This window comes from Ipomoea nil, unplaced genomic scaffold (genome assembly GCF_001879475.1).
Source record: "Ipomoea nil cultivar Tokyo-kokei standard unplaced genomic scaffold, Asagao_1.1 scaffold3100, whole genome shotgun sequence".
NCBI lineage: Eukaryota > Viridiplantae > Streptophyta > Magnoliopsida > Solanales > Convolvulaceae > Ipomoea > Ipomoea nil.
Genome location: NW_017619528.1, coordinates 937,154 through 959,363, shown reverse-complemented (window position 1 = coordinate 959,363; position 22,210 = coordinate 937,154). Strand labels below are relative to the sequence as shown.

General features: G+C 41.5%; 1 protein-coding gene across 1 annotated transcript; it reads left to right on the top strand.

Annotated features, from left to right (window-relative positions):
* Positions 1 to 1,216: 1,216 nt before the first annotated feature.
* On the top strand, positions 1,217 to 5,251 carry LOC109166478 (dual specificity protein kinase shkD-like). Its single transcript, XM_019315430.1, has 6 exons — positions 1,217 to 1,673; positions 2,227 to 2,311; positions 4,519 to 4,763; positions 4,836 to 4,959; positions 5,073 to 5,165; positions 5,240 to 5,251. The coding sequence occupies exons 2-6, from the start codon at positions 2,306 to 2,308 to the stop codon at positions 5,249 to 5,251; spliced, it is 480 nt and encodes a 159-aa protein (XP_019170975.1). The 5' UTR covers positions 1,217 to 1,673; positions 2,227 to 2,305.
* Positions 5,252 to 22,210: the final 16,959 nt, after the last annotated feature.

Below are 22,210 nucleotides of genomic sequence, written 5' to 3'. Positions count from 1 at the left end.
TTTATGCAGTTTCTTGTGTCTGTAGCCTTCATGTTTTTACCAAGCTGTCACTGGAAGCCTTTGACTGAGTTAAGTGCGTTTTTCAGAAATCTCTGTTCTACATCCCTACGTGTAGACAAAATACAGGAAATGGAAAACTCGATTGTTTTAACATTGTGTAAGTTAGAACGGTTTTTCCCTCCAGCACTGTTTGACTGCATGGAACACTTGCCTGTCCATCTTCCCTATGAAGCACGTTTAGGTGGCCCAGTACAATATCGTTGGATGTATCCATTTGAACGCTTCCTCAATCACTTAAAGTCCAAAATGAAAAATAAGAGATACGTTGAAGGTTCAATTGCTGATGCATATATGCTTGAAGAGGCAACACACTTTGCATCATTTTATTTTGATGATGATGTGCAGAGTAGAAGAACAAGGATACGTCGGAACCTAAATGATGGAGGCATTGATCATAACTTGGCAGTTACTTTGTCGATATTTAATCGACCAGGTCGATCGATGGGCAAGAAAAAGACAAGATATTTGAGTGCAGAAGAACGTTTCGTCGCTCATCAATATGTGTTACTGAATTGTGAGGAGGTTCAACCGATTTTAAGGTATGTTTGCTCAACTTTTTCCCATTTTGGTTTCAAATGTGTATATATCTAATATCACTATTGTAGGATGTATGAAAATGGTTTACGACGTCTCAATCCTGGTTGTACTGATGAAGACGTAGACGAGGAAGTTGAAAGAAATTTTGCACATTGGTTTAAAGAATATGTAAGAAGTTAATGCATTTTGTCATTCTTGATTCTTTATTATCTAAAACTGATACATGTATTATAGTCGAGGGACTAATACCTAATTTGTTATATGACGTTTTCTTTATATTTATTATTAGGTATATTGCTAAACAAACAATGTGTGTAACCAATCACTCATTGATTTGGCATCTGGGCCGATAATGGAAGTTAACACATATACTGGGTATGTCGTTAATGGTTTCAAGTTTCAGACTGAAGAATATTGCCGTAGAAAGTCGACTTCTAACTACGGAGTGTCAATCAAGGGAACAAGTTTAGCACAATTTGAATCAAAATTTTTTGGGACATTGCAAGAAATTGTTGAGGTTGAGTACCCCAATGTTCCAATAAAAAAAAAAATTGTTCTCTTCAAGTGTGAGTGGTTTGACCCAACACCCAATATTGGGTCAATATTCAATTCAGAATATGGTATCGCTGAGGTGCACTGCAATAAACGATATAGGAAGTATGATCCTTTTATCATTGCACAAAGCGCATGTCAGGTGTGTTATATTCCATACCCACGAGGTATCCGGGAGAAAATGAATTGGTGGGTAGTGTTGAATGTACGTCCTAGAGGAACAATCGACAGTGCCTATAGCTCTAGTTATACATATCAACAAGATAACATACTGTTGCCTACATATGGGGGTGATCAAAGTATTCAAGATGACGTGCAAGAGTTAGTGCACGAACCATTACAGATGAATGAAGTGGAATTACCTCACATCGGAAATCAATGGTCTGACCAAGGTGTCCAAACTGAAGATTCAGAAGAAGAAGATTCTGAAGAAATTGAAGAAGAGGACAATGATGATTTTGTAGAAGATGATAGTGGAGATATTGATGATGAAGATGATAATGAGGAATCCGAGAATGATGAGGGTGAGTTTTAATTTAGATTTGAAATTTAAATGATTTTAATGTTTATTTTAATTAGTGTTTAAGAATGATTTTAATTTTTTTTGATTTTGAAATAAGAATGATTTTAATTAATGTTAAAAAAATTATGCCAAATATAACCCCAAAATAATGGCGCCATTCTGAAATAATTCACTAACCACATTGACTACAATATCTCCCTCCACTATTTTTGACCTCACTTTTCACTTCTGACTTCTCACTTATCACTTCTCACTCCCTCGCCTTCTCACTCCCTCGCCCTAATCTTTCACGTCTCCGGCAACACCGGCAGCAACCAGCAACCAGCAATGGCAGTAACCATCAACCAGCAACGTCAGCAACCGCCCTAATCCTCCTTTGCCCTAATCTTTCAAATCCCTAATCTCTCATTCTGAAATTTCGCCCAGGCACTCCCTAATCCTTCAATATTTGAGTATCAAATTTAGGTTTTTTTTTTTTTTTTTTTTTTTTTTTTTTTTTTTTTTTTGTTTTTTGTTTAGGATTCTGAAATATTGTGTTTCTTGTTTGCATCCAGAGGAAGAGGAGGTCGATTAAATCCAGAGAAAGAGGAGGTCCCTAATCTGTTTTGCTGGCAGGAAGAGGAGGTCGACTAAATGCAGGTCAGTCCCTAATCTGAAATGGATTTGTTTTTTTATGTTTAGAACTTCTTTAGTGAACTTCAAGAAGGAAGGGCTAGAGAAACTGAAGCCTAAGCTGAAATCTTCTATTGAGAAGGGAATCCAGTTTGCCAACCAGAATTAAGAAATTCTCCCCTTTTGCCATTGAGTGATTCACAAATTTGAATAATAATTTCGAGCAAATGTTGTCTACTCGGATTTTAAAGACTGCCAGTTTCTTAGATTTAGCTGTTTAAAATTGAAGCAGTATCTATCTTTAATTATTTGTGAAATAATTGAACTTTATCTTTTGTGATAATGAAATCTAAAGTTTTAAAATTTGGAAGTAGTATCTAAAGAACATTTTTTGCTTCCAAAAAAAAAAAAAAATCTAAAGAACATTTTTCATTCCAAAAGACTAGTTCAATAGGTTGAATAATCACTCAAGATTAAGTTCCACTTCACGGCACAATTTCTTCTGGAGTTGAGTGAGATCATATCAAAAGAGGTAAGGTTGATTTGAAAATAGTTTATTTTGGTCCTCAGGTTGGGGACTTAACCAATTCAATGAATTTTTGAAACATTTAGATGCCTTATGAGTTATGACTATATAGTACTGATTGAGTATCTACTTGTCTCTTTCCCTATTGTCTCAGTAGAGTAGATACTGGGAGAGGACATGTCACTCATCTAAAATGGATTTGTTTTTTATGCTATTCTTATGTTGTTTTATGTTGTTTTCTGAATGCCATTAATCCAATTTAATGTTTAGAACTTCTTTAGTGAACTTTAAGAACCTCTTTTACTTCTAAGGGTTTGTGTGTGTGTGTGTGTGTATATATATATATATATATATATATATATATATATATGTATATATATATATATATGTATATATATATATATGTATATATATATATATATATATATATATATATATATATATATATATATATATATATATATATATATATATACCTTTTACTTAAGGAATCTAGATGCCTTATGGCTATATAGTCTAGTGAGAGTAACAACAAAAGAATCTATGGAGAAATGGTTAGATAAGGTCTGGTTTGGAACTGCAAATCCATTGAACTCACTAACCTTGACTGGCTTGTCTCCAATAATCCTGAGCTCAGTAATTGAGTCTCCCTCACATGCTGTCAAAAACCTGAAACATGTACTCTGCAACATGTCTTTTGCACTGGAATGAATGCAAGAGCAATCTGAGATTATTTTGCTAAGTCCCTAGGGCTTAATATTCAGATTAGTCTCCCTCACATGCAAAGCTCATATAAATCTAATGTTTTGAATAATAAAACATAAACTGATTATTCAACTTGACAATATAAATTAAGGAATATATCAAATATCAAATATGCAACCACATTACTATTATGATTTGAATACTTTGCTCATTTTAGAACATAGAATAGTCTTTGGCTAACAATATTTTACCATGCAGATTAACTTCATTAGCAAAACAATTAAAATAAATAAAAGATGAAACTATGCATTGCACAAGTAAGAACTGTGTATATTTCTTAGTTTAATAGCTACATAGCAAGTGTTCCATGTACCTTCACCTGCCTTTGATTGTTTTCTAGCTCATCCCTATGGTCCTTTGATTGTTTTCTAGCTCATCCCTATGGTTATTGAGGACTTCAGATGCTTTATATATGTACATCCAGAGGAAACTAACAATTTAGTTTCTTGCAAATGATGACAATAGAGTCTGATGCAATTTTAGAAACATCTCTATACATTTGTTTCCATACACATTGTAAAATATGTTATATGAATCTCTTCTCACCTATTTCATACTGTTTGGAGTGGGTTTGATCCTTTGGTTTGTCTCATGTGGGCTTCTAGCTTTCTCTTGGGCATTATCTACCATTTTTTGAACTGTTAGATTGAATTTCTTGTACTGTATTTTTCTTTGTTTGCAATGATGTTAACAATTAAAAATGCAGGGAAATGATCAAGTTGAGTTTGATGAGCAGGGATAAAAGTCTAGCAATATAGTATATTAATTTTAAAAACATGAATGCTTCTTGTATTACTTACCTCTCCGTTTTATTTGACTTAACTTGCTGCTACTTGATTACTTGTGGCATTCTTAGCTTTCCCTTTCTTAATTTAGTTGATCACAGTCTTACAGCAGCAACTGAAATCAAAAGAGAAATGAATTAATGGTTACATTCATGCAGAAAATGTCTCGACGTCAAAAGAGTAAATCGTTGATGTCCCAACCAGCAGTATCTAATTCTGAACGAAATCAACTACCAAGTCCATCAAATAATGCCCCAAACTCCAGCCCACCATCAATTACTTTCCCACAGTCCAGCCGAAATAGTGACTCAGAGCGTACTATATCAGCGTCACCAGATAATAGTCCATCACCTCCAACTTCACCAAGCAACAGGCCCACAATACACCCTGTTGGGAACAATTCGTAAGTTTTATATTGATAATTCTAATGTGTTGACCTTTATCTCTAACATATATAATTTATAATTTGTTACAGGTTTGAGCCATGCAAGGCGCATAGAGAAATTATCGACTGTGTTACTAAAATATTCCCTGATGCAATAAAGTCATACAGTGCAGCTCCTAGACATATGAAGGATGTTTGGTTTAATGAATTCAGGGTAAATTAGTTTATAACTGCTATTAGTAAATATGTATTAACAGAATATATGCATGCATGCAATTGATATTCATTTACTAATTACAGTTTTTATTTTATTTTATTTTATCAAAGAAATCATATAAGTGGAAACCGGAAGATGAGGAAGCTATTCAGAGAATATTTCACAGCAAGGCTGCCAGGAGACTGTCTGACACATTGTATGAGGTTCATAGAAACTTGGCAAAGGGTAATGCACCATCAAAATGGATGCTTGATACGGTTTTAGCTCAATATCGCAGTATTTGGGATAAAGATGAGTTCAAGAAGACTGCCGAAAAGAATAAAAGAAATAGAAATTCTGACTGTGGGGGATTGGGACCGTCGCTACACACTGCAGGTTCAATCCCCATCACCGAGCATAGGAGAAGATTGGTAAGTCACTTACTACTATTTAAATACAGTTTATACTTAAACAACAATCAATATATATATATATATATATATATATATATATATATATATATATATATATATATATATATATATATATATATATTATATATTTGTTTTATTGTTCTTGGATAGAAAGAAAAACATGGAGAAGATCCCTCCCATGCAGCATTGTTCCAAGCAACGCACAAGCGTAAAAAAGATGATGAGTTTAATCTGGAGGCCTTACATAGTTCCTTACCCAAAGATTAGCTCCTGTCCTCACTAGAAGCTCAGCAAATCGAGTCTTGTTCACCATTGATAACCTTGCAATCTTCACATGGTAGTCGGCTACAAACCAACTTCGTCTTTTCTTGTCTTGATAAACGGTAAGCCTTCCCTGAAAACTTTATTACCGCGCGAACCTGTCTTTCTTATGATAGTCCGACAGTGGAACTGGTCCTTAAGTTCATCCCTGACTGTCCTTCCCTTTACTGTTCACTCTTCCCATACAAGATTAGTTACTTTGCATTCCTTCCTGGTTTTAGGTAGATCTCCTACCAGGAATCATTGGCACAAAGTCTCACTTGCAACTTAGGAACACTCGGTGGTCAAATCCGTCTTTGCTTCGCTCTTGTCGATTTGAGTCTTTTGACGGCCCCAACGATTGATTGCAACTCGGTTACGTCTTCTTTTCTTCTTGTTGCCAAACCTTCTTACCGAAAGTCTTCATGTTAACCATAACTTTCCAGGTGTGCCGACTAGGATGAACGCTGCCCTCGTATACCAACTACTACTCACCCTCTCCACTTTTCACCGAGTCAGACGACTTGCTAGCAATGTGGTTCCTCTTCTCCATGCACTATAAAGGTCCAAGCCTTTCCTGTACGGCTATCTTGATCTTTATTACTTCCAAGTTCATTGCTCCGAACTTGTCCAAACTTGGTTTCTGCAAGGGTAGGTAGAACTACTTCCATGACACCTCAACTCTTCGTGCTTTAGGAAGGTCCAAGGTTGACTTGTAGCCCCTTTAACTTTGTGAGGCTTCCATCACGTTGACCGAAAGACGATCACTTGCCGTGAGTTGACATCTTCTTAGAGAGTCTGCGACCGCTCTTGACTCCCCCTCGTGCGTGAGGGTCTTCATGTCTTGATCTTCAAACTCTAGGATTAACGTAGAACTGATGACGTTGTCGTACGAGAGACGGCGCCACTTGTTCGAACGGGGATTGTTGTAGCTGACTCCAGATTGCGAGAAGAGCAGCCTTCTACTTTGAGTTGACCACTTCTTCAGATGCAAACACCACGTCTTGAGTAACTTGCAACAGCAGACCTTCGAGTCTTCTTTCTCTTAGCCACAGTCTTCGTCAAGACTTCAACGAAAGCAGAATGAGGAACTTACCGAGAAGGTTCACACCAACCGAGAACAACAACCACAACTACTAACGCTAACAAGAAAACAAGATAAAAGAACTACACAGATAACAAAAGCTAGCTCACAACCTCATCGCGCGTCCTAAGAATCATATACTTAGGTACTTAAACACTTTGATACTTAAAGTCATCTTAGGGTCTCAACCCACACTCAACTTCTTAAAAGTCCAGACTCTAACATCCTAGGCTCAAACTGTAACACCCCAAATTTTATAACAAAATTTTCTTTAATTTTAATACTTTTTCTCAATTAAAAGTTTAATAATACTCTAGCGGAAGCATTAACTAACCAAAATAAAGGGTGTTACCGCCACACTTAGGCAACCAACAACCTAAGTGCTAAGGCTAAAATTACAACATCGAATAATATCTCAAGTGCCACTTAATACATAAAATTTCAAATTACTATACAACAATATTTTTCTCAAGAATATCAAATCTCCCATGCTGTCTATTCTTAATAGACTAAACTCGTTCTCAACTGGAATCCTTATTCATGTTCAACTGTAAAAATTATTTGACACAAAAAGATAGAGAATAGACAAAAATTAGCATAAGCTAAGTAAGTTCCATTTCACCCCGTAAAATAATAGGCTCGGATTTTATATAATTTTCAAATTAAAATACTTATATATTCTTATACTTTCGCAAACCATATATATATATATATATATATATATATATATATATATATATATATATATATATATATATATATATATATATATATATATATATATACTTTTGTACAATTAACATAGTAGAGACTTTCCAAGTATTACTTAGTAAATAATCATTTTCCAAAACCTTCCACGCCATTTTTTCCAAAATATAACATATTTATCATGGAGGAGTAGATACCAAGTGAAGAGTCTTTAAGCTCTCAACATAACCACCAAAAGGCATCATAAGCCAATCATGAAAATAATTTTAGAGTTCCAATGTGAGTTCTACCGGCTCACTCCGGTATAATAAAAATATTTTTGTGAGTTCTCCCGGCTCACTCCGGTATAATGACCAAATTTCCAATCAGTTGGTTGTGAGTTTTCCGGCTCACACCAGCACCAAATATCATCATCCTCCAAGATTAAAATATGTATGTATATATACTTTCATGTAAAAATATTTCTTTTCCAAACTTTAATGATATGAACGTGTAATAATAATAAGATTTCACCACATATATAAATGGTGTAATTTGTCAAAATAACACTTTTTGCAAATTGATCACATTTGATCATTTCTTTTTATATATAAATATCAAAAATTCCAAGCCAAGCATTTACACAACACACGGGTTCGACACGTCGAAACCCATTCTCGATACTTCGAGAATTACTTCTCACAACATTACAATGCACCTGTGATCACATGAACATTATAACTCACATCATAGATACCGTACTCATATTCACACAACATATAATGTTTACGGAAAAAAGTAATTTTGATGAACATGAAATCTTACCAAAATGATAATTCCTAGCAATTCCATAAACCGCCCAACCTCCAAATCCTATCTTTCTTTCTCTTCTTCACTTTCTTCTTTCATTTCTTTCTTTTTCTTTCGTCCGGTCTTGCAAAAATCGAACCTAAAACCTTAAGATTAAGGTACAAGTCTCAAACCGACACACCAATTCATCTCTTGGTTTATATCTTAGCAAAATTTATATATATATATTTATATATATATACGAAAAAGAATATAAGGCTTTCTTTTAGGCATAATAGATAAATATAACAATTTAATTTTATAAAACTAATTTTCAAAAATTCTTTTCGCAACATACTAAAATATTTTAAGGGTGAACTATATAATATTTTCTCAAAATTATATTATTGCTTAAAATTACCGGGTATCACACAAACCTAGGCTCTGATACCAACTGTAACACCCCGATTTTCATGCCAAATTAAAGCGTAAATATGCAAGGCAAACTAACCAAAAGATAGCATAAAACATAAATACAACTGAAGTCTAATCATAAAACGGAGAAAACCAAGAAGTGTTATGCCACGTTCACTCCAACGTGAACGCACGGGTAAAAACTAAAACCATCAATCTAATATGTCTAACATAAGTGGCACATAGGCCAAAACACAAACTAAACTGTTCAGGGGATCTAAACTATCCATGTCTAACGCTCTCGCCATCTACTTAGGACCTGTAAGGCACATAAAGAAAGGGGACGACGCCCAGTCAGCGAATATTGCTGGTAACCCATCAATACGCGTTTAATAGCATAAGTAGATAGTATAATACAAAATCATTTTCGAAACAGAATACAGTATATATCAATTTTATACCGTAAAGAGAGAAGTCAACTGCAAACACTCTATTTCACTCTCAAAAGAACAAGGGAATCACATCCCAAGACCACATTAAGGCAAGAACAACAACATAACAACTCAACACCGCTCAAGATGTAATCTACTGATCACAAAGCAGAAAACATCAACGCAAAGACAACAACAACAACAAGTACAACTCGAGGTGTATTCTACTGATCACAAAGTAGAATACCACTCGACCTGCTCAACAGATTAGGATAAATATCCACAGATTGGCACTACATGCCACAGTGACACTTCATGTCACAAGTTCCAAATTCCATCCTTATGCCCGGTTCCAACCTTATGGCTACCCCAACCTTATAACTAGTTCCAACCATTACCTCCGAGAAACCCTGTACTTTTGAGTCCACCTTATCCTCCTGGAACCGTCGTTCCCCACCTACAACCACCAAATCATCAACCACCGATTTCATAGTACACGAGGGTACCGTTCATTTCAATCACACAACCACCAATCACATGAGCCTGAAGCCCAAATCACATGAGCCTGAAGCCCAAATACAACTCCATAATCACATCATGGCCACCACGAGGACCACATCTGTACCTTGGTGATTAATGTCCCATACAATTAATTGTGCAATCCAGGTACAGCCAACACACACATCATCATAGAAGACGTCTTGATGATTATGTGTTGTTCTTGATGATTATGATGTTTTTGATGATTAATTGGTATCCTTGATGATTATGTGTTGTTCCTACCGAATCTTGCAATTAGAAGACGAATTGTATTCTTGTTGATATAAAAGTGATTAGAACCCTAGGTTGTATCGTATGATATTATTCTTGGATCATCGGGTGGGGAAATCGCATGTTTGGGTGTTGATTATGCATGATAGGTTAGGTGCCGTTCGTTTCTCGTATTTGATCCGTTAATTATCTACGTGTTGTCGTTAATTGCATTGTAAAGTGTCTAAGCATGGTTTCGGGTTCCACAACGGTTCCCGGGGCGAAAAGTGATGAAAAGAGTCAGTGGGGGGTAGGTGGGGGTAGGGGACCCGCCACCTACCCGTGGCAACTCCGGGCAGTTCCGGCAGCGGGCAGCCGGCGGGCGGGCAGCTGCCCGCCGGGCACCCGCTGCCCGGAACAGTGATGGCCGGCGGGCAGCCGGCGGGTGGACCCCCACCCACCGGCTACCCGCTGGAATTTTCCCCCCTCGGGACCCCGGCTTCCCTGTTTGATGTTTCCCCGATCCCTGTGGTGTCCCAACGGACCCCGTTTGTCATGCCTATGTCTTGTTTGATATTTCGGGTACCGTTCGTAGGTTTATGAGTCTATTATATTGCATGCTAGTTGAATTGGTATCCCGTTGACCTAGGTGGAAGAAGTATGAACCCCTTAGGACTATTCTTAGTACGTGATGGATCACGCATAAGGTTGTTATACGCTTTGTCCCCCTTCCCAATGTGTAATGTGGGTTGCATGTGCTTGCTATGTGTTATGTGTGCGTGTTGCCCCAATTCGGTTGCGATCGGATTGGTTATCCTGAGCTGCGGTTCAGAAGCCGGCTACAGTCAGATGGGAATTCCTGGCTGCAGTCGGATGACGGTACCCTGGGCTGCGGTCTAGAAGCTGGTTGTAGTCAGATGGGAATTCCTGGCTGCAATCAGGTGACATCTTTCCTGAGCTGCGGTTCAGAGGCTGGCTGTAGTCAGATGGGAATTCCTGGCTACAGTCAGATGACACACTCTCTTGGGCTGCGGTCCACTGTTCGGTTGCGATCAAACATTATGATGAGCTGCGGTTCATCGGTCGGTTGCGATCGACCTCCCCGTGTTGCGATACGGGGCATGGTGCTGTGGGGCCGTGTCAGAGCTATATGCGCTGACCCGCATGTATGGGCATGCGAGTGGTCCTGTGGCGCCAACAACGTGCATTATGTGTTGTGACATGGACGAGTTGTGATTATGAGTGTCTTGGGGGATGTGACTATGGGATTTATATTGGGGATTGTTTATGTTGGGTTATGATCATTGCTTATGCTCTGCCTTATCTGCCTTATCTGTTGTGAACTGCATATGCTCGTATAACTGTTGCTTGTGTCTGACCTGATCTGTCGAGTCATTCCCGGTTTTTAAAGCTAGAGTTCGTAGGATATATTCTCATGCTCAAAATGGTTTTCGTATATCTATATATATATTGCTATATGTATTGTATTTCAACGCATTGGAGTGGGTTACCAGCATCTCTCGCTGAACAGATATATTTGGCTTTCAGGCACAGAGGATTAGAGCACTGGAGCGCGCTAGAACTGGAGCGTAGAAGTAGTATAGTTTCCCCTTTGGCCTGCGTGCCATGTTATGCATTTATATTTCGGAGGATAGTAGTTAGACAGCCTGTGCACCTGGGTTCTCCAGCCCAGGTGTGGCATAGCACCCCGTACACTTATGTTACGCTTTGGGATTTAATGAGATGTTACCTTTATTATTAAGTTTTAAATGTCTTGAAAATCAGGGGTGTTACAGTTGGTATCAGAGCCTAAGTTTGACCCTGGGATAAGACTCTTAAGACCGGACTTTAGGACACTAGGCTTGAACTCTAGGTACTTAGGAACATAGGACGCAGGAACCTTAGGACGCGCGGTGAGATTGTGAAACCTACACATAACTTCCCTACACGTTGCCCTTTCCCATTCTAAAACCCTTCCCCACTTATCACTTCACCAGAAGTGCGTCGAACCCTAACTTAATATTCTTGTAAACACTGACCAGAAAAACGATAGCATGGCACCGAACAGAAGGCAATCAAGGACTCCGGAACCCACCACTGACGACCCCTTGACCCAAACTCTACAGCAACTAACACAAGTCGCGCAGGCACGAAGTGATGCGGCCCTTCGCAACGTCAGGCCCCCACCACCTCCGACGAACGCAAGCTCAGACATCGCCCGACAAGTCTCAAACCACCGGCCTCCTACGTTCTCCGGAGAAGAAGACCCCGCTGTCCTAGAGGAGTGGATCCGGACTCTCGATAAGATTCTAGGGGTAGTAGAATGTCTGGAGGAACGCCGCGTGGAAATAGCCTCGTTCTACTTCGGACACGAGGCCGATCTCTGGTGGATCCACGAGGGACCCACCCACCGACAAGAGCCGGGGTTCAACTGGGAAAGCCTCAAGGCACTGCTGCGCGAACGGTTCTACCCAACTCACGTAAGATCATCCATGTATGAAGAGTTCCTCCATCTAAAGCAAGGAACGACCACCGTCGTAGAGTACCATAAACGGTTCCTCGAACTGGCACGCTTCGCGCCCGAACTCGTCCCCACCGAGGCAACCAAGGTAGAAAGATTCGTATCGGGCCTCAACTTCGAAGCCCGGAAGGCACTGGTGGTGAGCAGGCCCCGGACCCTTAACGAGGCTTACGGCAGTGCCGCGAATCTCCACCGAATCCAACTACTTCAACGCGGGGTTCAAGAACAAATGCGAAGGAGGAATCCCGGAAGTGGGGCACCGCCAATGAAAAGAACAAGGAACGACGTCGGCACAAGGACAACCAACCCGACCAACCCGAGGCCGCCCCTGGGAAACAATGAAGCGAACCCAAGGAACTTTCCTTGCCCGAGATGCAACAAAAGCCACCGCGGCAAGGACTGCGCAGGAAACCCCTGGAGGTGCTTCAACTGCGGGGAGGAAGGACACAAGGCCTTCCATTGCACTCAACCCCAAAGGCCACGTCCCACCACCACGGGTCACCAAGGGGGCTACGGCGCTCCCGGAAAAATATTCGTCATGAGCCAAACGCAAGCCGACCTCGGAAACAAAGAAGGCCTAGGAGGGGAAAACCCAATCCCTGAAGACGAGGACCATACGGACCCCGCCGAAGAAAATCCCGAAAGCGAATTCTGTCTAGGATAAGCCATCACCCCCTTGTAGCCGTTCCCTATGTCATGTCGACCACTTACTTAGTTTAACTACTTCGGAAGCATTATGTCTACTTAACTTAGCTACTTAGAAAGTATTATGAATAAAGATTCATTTTCGTTCAAGTTTCAATTCCGCTACGAAAGTAAAACACAAGTTATGCCATCCACCCAACCCTTCCTCACTAAAAGACAAAACAAGGAAAAAGACAAAAATCACCTCATCAAGGAATACCTAATGTTACCATTAGGAATGGAACTATGGACCTCTCACTTACAAGATAAAGCCTTAACCACTAACCCATGAAAGTTTCTTGAAACTTTAAGGGGATACTCCCTTGTTAAACCCCTCCAAATCCCTAAAACCCACAAAATCCCCAAATCAAAAACCCTTCTTCCTCTTCTTCTTCTCCTTCTTCCCCTTCTCCCACACTCCCTCTCCCTCACCCTTCCTACCCATCTCACCACCCCGTCGCCCCATCACCGGCCCCACGAAACCACCGCCGCCAGCAGCCGAGCCACCACCGACCGCCCAGGCTGCACCCCGCCGCACGCCGCCATCACCGCCGGAGAGGACCCGCGACACCGGCACCGCCCGCCACTCGCCCGGACGCCACCCGCTGCCACGCTCCGCCCAACCCCACTCCAAAGCCGCCACCTCCCCTCGCCGAGCCCTCACCGGAGCCCAGCTCGCCGCCGCCTTCCTCGCCCACGAAGAAGAACGCGCTGCCCACTTCGCCGGAGACCTCGCCGGAAAACCCACTGGAAAAGTACCACCTATCGCGATGCCAAAGAAACCCCTCGGAATCCGCACCCCGGAATGGAGCAACGCCGATTACACCGTAATCGGAGGTAAAGCACTTGAACCCGACCAATTTTCTCCGGAATTGGTTGATATGCTTAAATACCAAGGCCTTTTAGATACTTACCTCGCCATCAAAGGGGACACCTACCCCGAATTGGTGAAAGAATTCTACCAACACCTTGTGGCCACCAAACGGGGCGACAAAGTAGAAGTGACCACCAAGGTCCGTGGCAAGGAAATTGTGCTTTCCGAAGGCCGGTTGGCCAAGATCTTGAAATTGACCACCACGGGTGTGTCTAACTATGACCGAAAGGGGTGGATTGATACCCAAACTACGGGATACAAGGACTATCTCGGGTACTTACTCGGGAAAGAGGACGGGTTCACCTTGGCTAGTCGACCCAACCGAAAGTGGCTATCGGCGGAGCAAAAGATATTGGTTATGATTATAACCGATAGCCTCTTGCCCACCAATAACAAGAGCAAGGATGTAGGGAGCTTGGAGTGCACCTTTGCGTATCTCCTAAAACATAAAATCAAGTTCAACCTGCCGGCACTCATGCTAAAGCACATAGAGTTCTGCAAAACAAGCAACCGGCTTAGCCTACCTTACGGGATGATCCTAAGTTGGATCGTGGAGAAGAAGGGGGTAGACCTAAGCCACACCGAAGTCAAGACCGCCAATGGCATGGTTTTCAATGCCCAAAACCTTCGCCGCAACGACATCTACTACACCGAGGGAGGACACTATCTCACCCTCGAAGAAATTTGCCAAAAACCCGAGGAGGAACGTAGGGAATTGGTTGATCGGTTGGACATCTCCAACAAAAAGCTCAAGCGGGCCATGCAAGATTACGGAGGCACGGGAGAAAATGAGGAACAGGAGGAGGATGACGGGCCCGACCCGACAGTGCAACCACGATCCAGAAGGGACCCGAGGAATCAAAACGAGAGCTCGGTCAATGAGCGCATTCTCGCACAGCTCAACCGGCAAAACCAAATCATGGAAGAAGGGTTCTCATCCTTGATCTGCACCACACGCGCGCTCGATCAGAGGGTGGCAGCAATCGAGGCCGCCTTGGGCACTCGTGGGGCGCCCAGTTCCAGCGCAGGAAACCGAGGTACACCCATAACTTCTCTATCACGACGCCACCAAAAGTACAGCCTACCCCAAACTAAGACAAACGTAGGGCCATACTCCTACCCAGGAGGCCGAACTACGAGATGTCTAGGGGTGAAAGGGTGGACTATGACACCGGGCTTCGGGGACGAAGCCCCTTGTAAGGGGGGAAGAGTGTAACACCCCGTGTTACAGCCTTTAAATCCTGGATTAATTATTTAATTAATCCCGCTAATAATAATTAAATATGATTAATTATGTTAGGTTCCCCTTTAATTAATTAATAGGGTCCACCATGAACCGTGGACCCTTGCCTAAATTAGAGGCTTAAGCCTATTAGGAATAAAGATAGTAAACCTTTTACTATTCAGATCCTAATTAGGAATCCTAGACCTAGTTATCTATTAGGAATAAAGGAAGTAGGCCTTTTACTATTCAGATTGTGATTAGGATCCGCTTTAATTAATATGGACCCTTATCCCTAAAGCAAGTCCCTGAGCCCTATAAGGAATAGAATTAGTAAACCCATACCATTCAGGCCCTAATTAGGAGTCTTAAATATATAAATAGGGAACTTAGGAGACACCTAGAACTCCCCACATGCCTAAACGCCCCATCGCCCCAGGAGAGCTCCAAGAATTCCCTTAGAAGAAATCAAGAAAGCAAGAAAGCTTAAAGAAAGATCCTTCATAGCCAAGGAATTAATTAAGGCTAAGAGGTAACCCATGTCTCAACAAAACCTATTTTCATAGCTATGATTTCCCCTTAGGGTTTCCCCCATATTGTTGTAAATGGCGATTGATGATGATTATTATTGATGTCGATATAATGATTCCATGAGGAATCTTGATAATCTTGATATTGGGAGTTTCTTGATAATTATGATGTTCTTGATGATTAATTGGGGTTTTGATGATTATGTGTTGTTCTTGATGATTATGATGTTTTTGATGATTAATTGGTATCCTTGATGATTATGTGTTGTTCCTACCGAATCTTGCAATTAGAAGACGAATTGTATTCTTGTTGATATAAAAGTGATTAGAACCCTAGGTTGTATCGTATGATATTATTCTTGGATCATCGGGTGGGGAAATCGCATGTTTGGGTGTTGATTATGCATGATAGGTTAGGTGTCGTTCGTTTCTCGTATTTGATCCGTTAATTGTCTACGTGTTGTCGTTAATTGCGTTGTAAAGTGTCTAAGCATGGTTTCGGGTTCCACAACGGTTCCCGGGGCGAAAAGTGATGAAAAGAGTCAGTGGGGGGTACATGGGGGTAGGGGACCCGCCACCTACCCGTGGCAACTCCGGGCAGTTCCGGCAGCGGGCAGCCGGCGGGCGGGCAGCTGCCCGCCGGGCACCCGCTGCCCGGAACAGTGATGGCCGGCGGGCAACCGGCGGGTGGACCCCCACCCACCGGCTACCCGCTGGAATTTTCCCCCCTCGGGACTCCGGCTTCCCCGTTTGATGTTTCCCCGATCCCTGTGGTGTCCCAACGGACCCCGTTTGTCGTGCCTATGTCTAGTTTGATATTTCGGGTATCGTTCGTAGGTTTATGAGTCTATTATATTGCATGCTAGTTGAATTGGTATCCCGTTGACCTAGGTGGAAGAAGTATGAACCCCTTAGGACTATTCTTAGTACGTGATGGATCACGCATAAGGTTGTTATACGCTTTGTCCCCCTTCCCAATGTGTAATGTGGGTTGCATGTGCTTGCTATGTGTTATGTGTGCGTGTTGCCCCAATTCGGTTGCGATCGGATTAGTTATCCTGAGCTGCGGTTCAGAAGCCGGCTACAGTCAGATGGGAATTCCTGGCTGCAGTCGGATGACGGTATCCTGGGCTGCGGTCCAGAAGCTGGTTGTAGTCAGATGGGAATTCCTGGCTGCAATCAGGTGACATCTTTCCTGAGCTGCGGTTCAGAGGCTGGCTGTAGTCAGATGGGAATTCCTGGCTACAGTCAGATGACACACTCTCTTGGGCTGCGGTCCACTGTTCGGTTGCGATCAAACATTATGATGAGCTGCGGTTCATCGGTCGATTGCGATCGACCTCCCCGTGTTGCGATACGGGGCATGGTGCTGTGGGGCCGTGTCAGAGCTATATGCGCTGACCCGCATGTATGGGCATGCGAGTGGTCCTGTGGCGCCAACAACGTGCATTATGTGTTGTGACATGGACGAGTTGTGATTATGAGTGTCTTGGGGGATGTGACTATGGGATTTATATTGGGGATTGTTCATGTTGGGTTATGATCATTGTTTATGCTCTGCCTTATCTGCCTTATCTGTTGTGAACTGCATATGCTCGTATAACTGTTGCTTGTGTCTGACCTGATCTGTCGAGTCATTCCCGGTTTTTAAAGCTAGAGTTCGTAGGATATATTCTCATGCTCAAAATGGTTTTCGTATATCTATATATATATTGCTATATGTATTGTATTTCAACGCATTGGAGTGGTTTACCAGCATCTCTCGCTGAACAGATATATTTGGCTTTCAGGCACAAAGGATTAGAGCACTGGAGCGCGCTAGAACTGGAGCGTAGAAGTAGTATAGTTTCCCCTTCGGCCTGTGTGCCATGTTATGCATTTATATTTCGGAGGATAGCAGTTAGACAGCCTGTGCACCTGGGTTCTCCAGCCCAGGTGTGGCATAGCACCCCGTACACTTATGTTACGCTTTGGGATTTAATGAGATGTTTCCTTTATTATTAAGTTTTAAATGTCTTGAAAATCAGGGGTGTTACAGAAGGATTGAAATCCGACATCAACGATGATCAACACAAGTTATCATCCACAATAGGAAAGAACAAACCACACACGATAGCATTTCAAAATCAAACTAGCATGCTTACGAAACGGGTAAACAAAACATAGTTCCGAATAACGTACAAGACTCACCATGGTTCAACGAATCACAAGGTTGAACACTTAGCACGATTCAAGACACCAAATCCTACATGGATTCCGAACATTACGTTCTAGACATACGAAACATCAAGAAGACACTAAAATAGCCAACAAAAGAACATCGGGTAGTCAAAACATCAATTACCGAGTCAAAAGAATCACGGGGAACAAATCCCCAACAACCACAACATTGTACCCGCGGGTGGGACCAAGGGTGGACCCCACCCGTGGTTTCGCCTGTGACACCCCGTAATCCAAATTCAATTAAGGGATTATTTAAGTAATTAATCCTAATCCAATTGCTAATTTAATTCCTTAAATTCCTGAAAATTCAATAGTCGGGGACTAGTAATTGACTAGTCAACCCAACGTCAAAAGTTGTACCTAAAGCTTTGTGAGTTGTTCCCTTGTTCCCTTACATATTTCATCTTAGTAAGGGTAAATGAGACATTTCCTTGGCAATAGTCTTTCAAGCTAACCTAGGAAGACACATTTCATTTCTTCAAACACTCTCCAAGAGAAAAATCATAAGCTCTCTATCTTCTCTCTAAAAGCTAGTTAGCTTTCTCTCCAAGCCACACCTAGGGCTACCAAGATCTTTCAAGCTTGCTTTCAAGATTCTACCTTTCATACTTTTGACCATCTAGGAGGGTAAGATCTAAGCTCCTCTTGTGGTTTTAGTGTTTTCTAAGGTATCTTTTTATAAAGGTGAAATCTTTATGTTGTTTTGGTGTGTTCTTGAAGTGGGAGTGGAAAGGGAACCTTGTTGGGAGCCTTGTGGAGTGTTGTAAGTGAAGGATAAGTCTTCAAGAGGTAACTCATGTTCTACAAAATCTATTTTGCTTACCTATTTGATGATTCTTGGATTCTACATGTGATTTTGCTATGAAATGTGAGTGTTTATGCATTGTCTTGTGAAAATACATATCTAGAGCTTGTGTTTAGGGTTCTTGTAATCCATTGCTTGTCTATTCCTTTGATTCAAGTCATTTTGTTGTATTTGGTGAGATTTGGCATGTTTTGGACTTGAATTTGAGCTTGGTGTTGAAAATCCCCGAATGGATTATTTGGTGCACAGGTATGTACCCGCGGGCGGAACGGCGGGCAGTGGCCTACCCGCCGCCCCACCCGTGGGGTACAAGGTGGCTTGTGGGTGTGGACCCACGGGCGGAACCATGGGTGGGGGTCTACCCGTGGGTCCACCCGCTGGGTACATAGTGTGGTTTGGCGGGGATTTGTTCCTCGTGATTCTTTTGACTCGGTATTCGGTCTTTTGACTTCCCGATGTTCTTTTATGGAACTATTTGAGTGTCTTCTTGATTTTTCGTATGTCTAGAACTATATAGTAGGAATCCATGTAGGTTTTGGTGTCTTGAATCGTGCTAAGTGTTCAACATTGTGATTCGTTGAACCGTGATGAGTCTTGTGTGTTCTTCGAAACTATGTTTGGTTTACCCGTTTGATAAGCATGCTAGTTCGGTGTTTAAATGCTAGCGTGTGTGTTGTTTGTACCTTCCTATCGTTGATGATAACTTGTGTTATTCATCGTTGTGGTTGGATTGTGATCCATTCCTTGTTGAGTATGGTTTCATATCTTCGTTGTGATCCGTTGATTGATTCCTGTTGTGGTGTGGTGTGTGTGGTTGTACCTGGATTGCACGATTAATGGTATGGGACATTAGTCACCAAGGTACGGCAGTGGTCCTCGTGGTGGCCATGACGCGATTATGGAGCTTGTGACCTGAGTGATGGGTTCACGTATTTCTTGAGTGGCATGTGTTGCCGTGTGTGTGATCTGTACCCTCGTGTACTATGAAATCGGTGGTCTTGTTGGTGGTTGTTGGTGGGGGACGACGGTCCTAGGAGGGAAAAGGTTGGACTCAGAAGTACAGGGGTCCTGGAGGTAATGGTTGGAACTAGCTATAAGGTTGAGGGTAGCCATAAGGTTGGAACTGGGCATAAGGAAGGCATATCAATTCGTGATGGGTGATGTCACGAAGGCTTGTGTAGCCGTTGTTGTGTATATCTCTATTTTGTGACGTGTGTAGTCACAAAGGCAATGTGTTGCCAATGGTTGTGTTCTTATTCTCTTGTGTTATGCATGTCGGGTGTTAATCTACTGTGTGATGGTAGATTATACCTTGAGCCGTTCTTGTGTGTCGTTATTGCATCTTGTCGTATTGGGATGTGTTCCATTATCCTTCGAGAGTGCATTGAGTCTTGTGTTGATCTCTATCTTGGCTTTTGAAATTGATATATACTATATCCCGTTTCGCAAATGATTTTGTATATATATTAACTATCTACATATGATATTTCACATGTATTGGTGGGTTACCAGCATCATTCGCTGACCTGGCGTCGTCCCTTATTTTATGTGTTTCTTTTATGTGATGAGAAGACGAGAGCGCGGTTTAGAACCTGTTAGTTTAGATCTCTTTGTTTTGAGATGTTGTGGCCTGTGTGCCAATGTTAGACATTAGTACTCCTGTTTCTGAACGAATTTAGATTGTGGATTATGCAGATGATTCGCCTGTGCGTTCACCTTTGAGTGGACGTGACATAGCACCCTTTATTTCCTATTTATATAATCCTTGTTTAGTCTTCCGCTGTGTATGATGTTTTGGCTAGTTATCTGCATGTTTAAGGTTTAATGTAGCATGGAAATTAGGGGGTGTTACACCGCCCGCAGGAACCAAAGCCCAAACCTCTTGTACCCCGCGGGTGGGGTGGCGAGTGGTGCACTTGCCGCCGTTTCGCCCGCGGGTACAACCTGTACCACACTTAATCCCTTTACGGATTTTCAAGACCAAGTCCAAGACACCCAAAATCTCACAAAATACAACACCATGACTTGAACCAAAGGAATAGTCAAGCAATGGCATACAAGAACCCTAATAACAAGCTCTAGATATGCATTCTCACAAGACAATGCATTAAAACTCACATTTCATAGCAAAAATCACATGTAGAAGTCAAGAAATCATCATATATAGACAAAATCACATGAGACGCTACTACCACTGCTTCTTCGCCGGAGCTCTTCCCAGACTGTCACCGCCGCATGCTTGGACTACCGATTCATCAAACGCCACCGCTTCCTTGTTTAATCCAAGATGCTGCCGAGGGAGAATGAGCGAGAGGAAGGCTAAAGGTGGGGCTGCTCTGTTCGATGCTCTGCCCACCGCCGTTGGATAGACTCCGGTTGGTCGCCAGCGGTCGCGAAGGAAAGGGAGAAATGGAATGATGTGTTTGGTAGGTGAGGTGAAAAGACGAAGGATTTGAGGGTGTTGTTGGCTGAAGGTGAAGAGCCGAAGAAGAATAAGCTGCAGTTTCATCACATACACATACATACATCATAGATGAATAGGGTTTCTACTTACCAAAGTGGGTTGGTTATTTTAGGAAGGTTGGGTTGGGCTAGAATTAAATTAAGTCTTTGGGGTTCATCTTGGTTCAAGACTCCATATAAAATAATTATACTTGGTCTTAGCAATGAACTCACAATATAACACATACTTATATATATTATAAGGGCTTGGTGTAGATGATGGGTCCAAAATTACTCACTCATAGGTTACACATATATTTGGGCTCAAGAACAATTACTGGATTTTAGGAATTAAAACCATTTTGGGCTCGGAAAGTTTGGGTACAAAAATATTGGTTCACAATACTAAATAGACCCGAACTCATTTTAAATTAAAATAACTATATAAATATTTTTAGGAAAATATTTACTATCGGGACTATAATTTATTTTTAGAAAAATACGGGGTGTTACAGGAGATTTCTGTTCGGCTTCGGCGTAATATCTTCGGAGGCATGCAGCAGATTTTCGGTGAGGTGAAATTCTGATCAGCGTTTGACATTGGGTGGCAGTAGCAGCAATTTGAATTGCAAATTCGGCATCAGCTCATTCCCTGGCCTCTTTGGTTTTCATTTTCCTTCTTATTTTACTATATTTGTGTTCACCACACTATTTTAAATCTTTAATATTCTTTATGCAAGTTTTTAGTGTGTTGAATGATAATGGTTTGCTAAATCTCTTTTCTATGATATTTTACCATGAGCAGTGCGTATTAATTATTTTTCCCATTAATTATGTTTTATCTAATGATTCGTATTGACATTATTTAAGTTGAATTTGATCAATTTAGCTTTAGTTAATCTATTGAGAGAAATTTTTTTTTTTTTTTGTTTGAAAGTTACTGGCTCTATTACATTGTAGTATCTGTTCATATACTTTCTCAGCCTACTGAAACACAAAGAACCAATAACGCCTCCACTGAATCTATTGAGAGAATTAATTGAGTTAATCTAGTCTTTATTCCCTAGTTGTTTCGTTTC

Bases quoted from the DNA above. Each gene is read 5' to 3' on its own strand.
- LOC109166478 (XM_019315430.1), top strand. The intron at 4,764-4,835 runs GTAAGTTTTATA...AATTTGTTACAG, and splicing joins CACCCTGTTGGGAACAATTC to GTTTGAGCCATGCAAGGCGC. The intron at 4,960-5,072 runs GTAAATTAGTTT...ATTTTATCAAAG, and splicing joins TTTGGTTTAATGAATTCAGG to AAATCATATAAGTGGAAACC.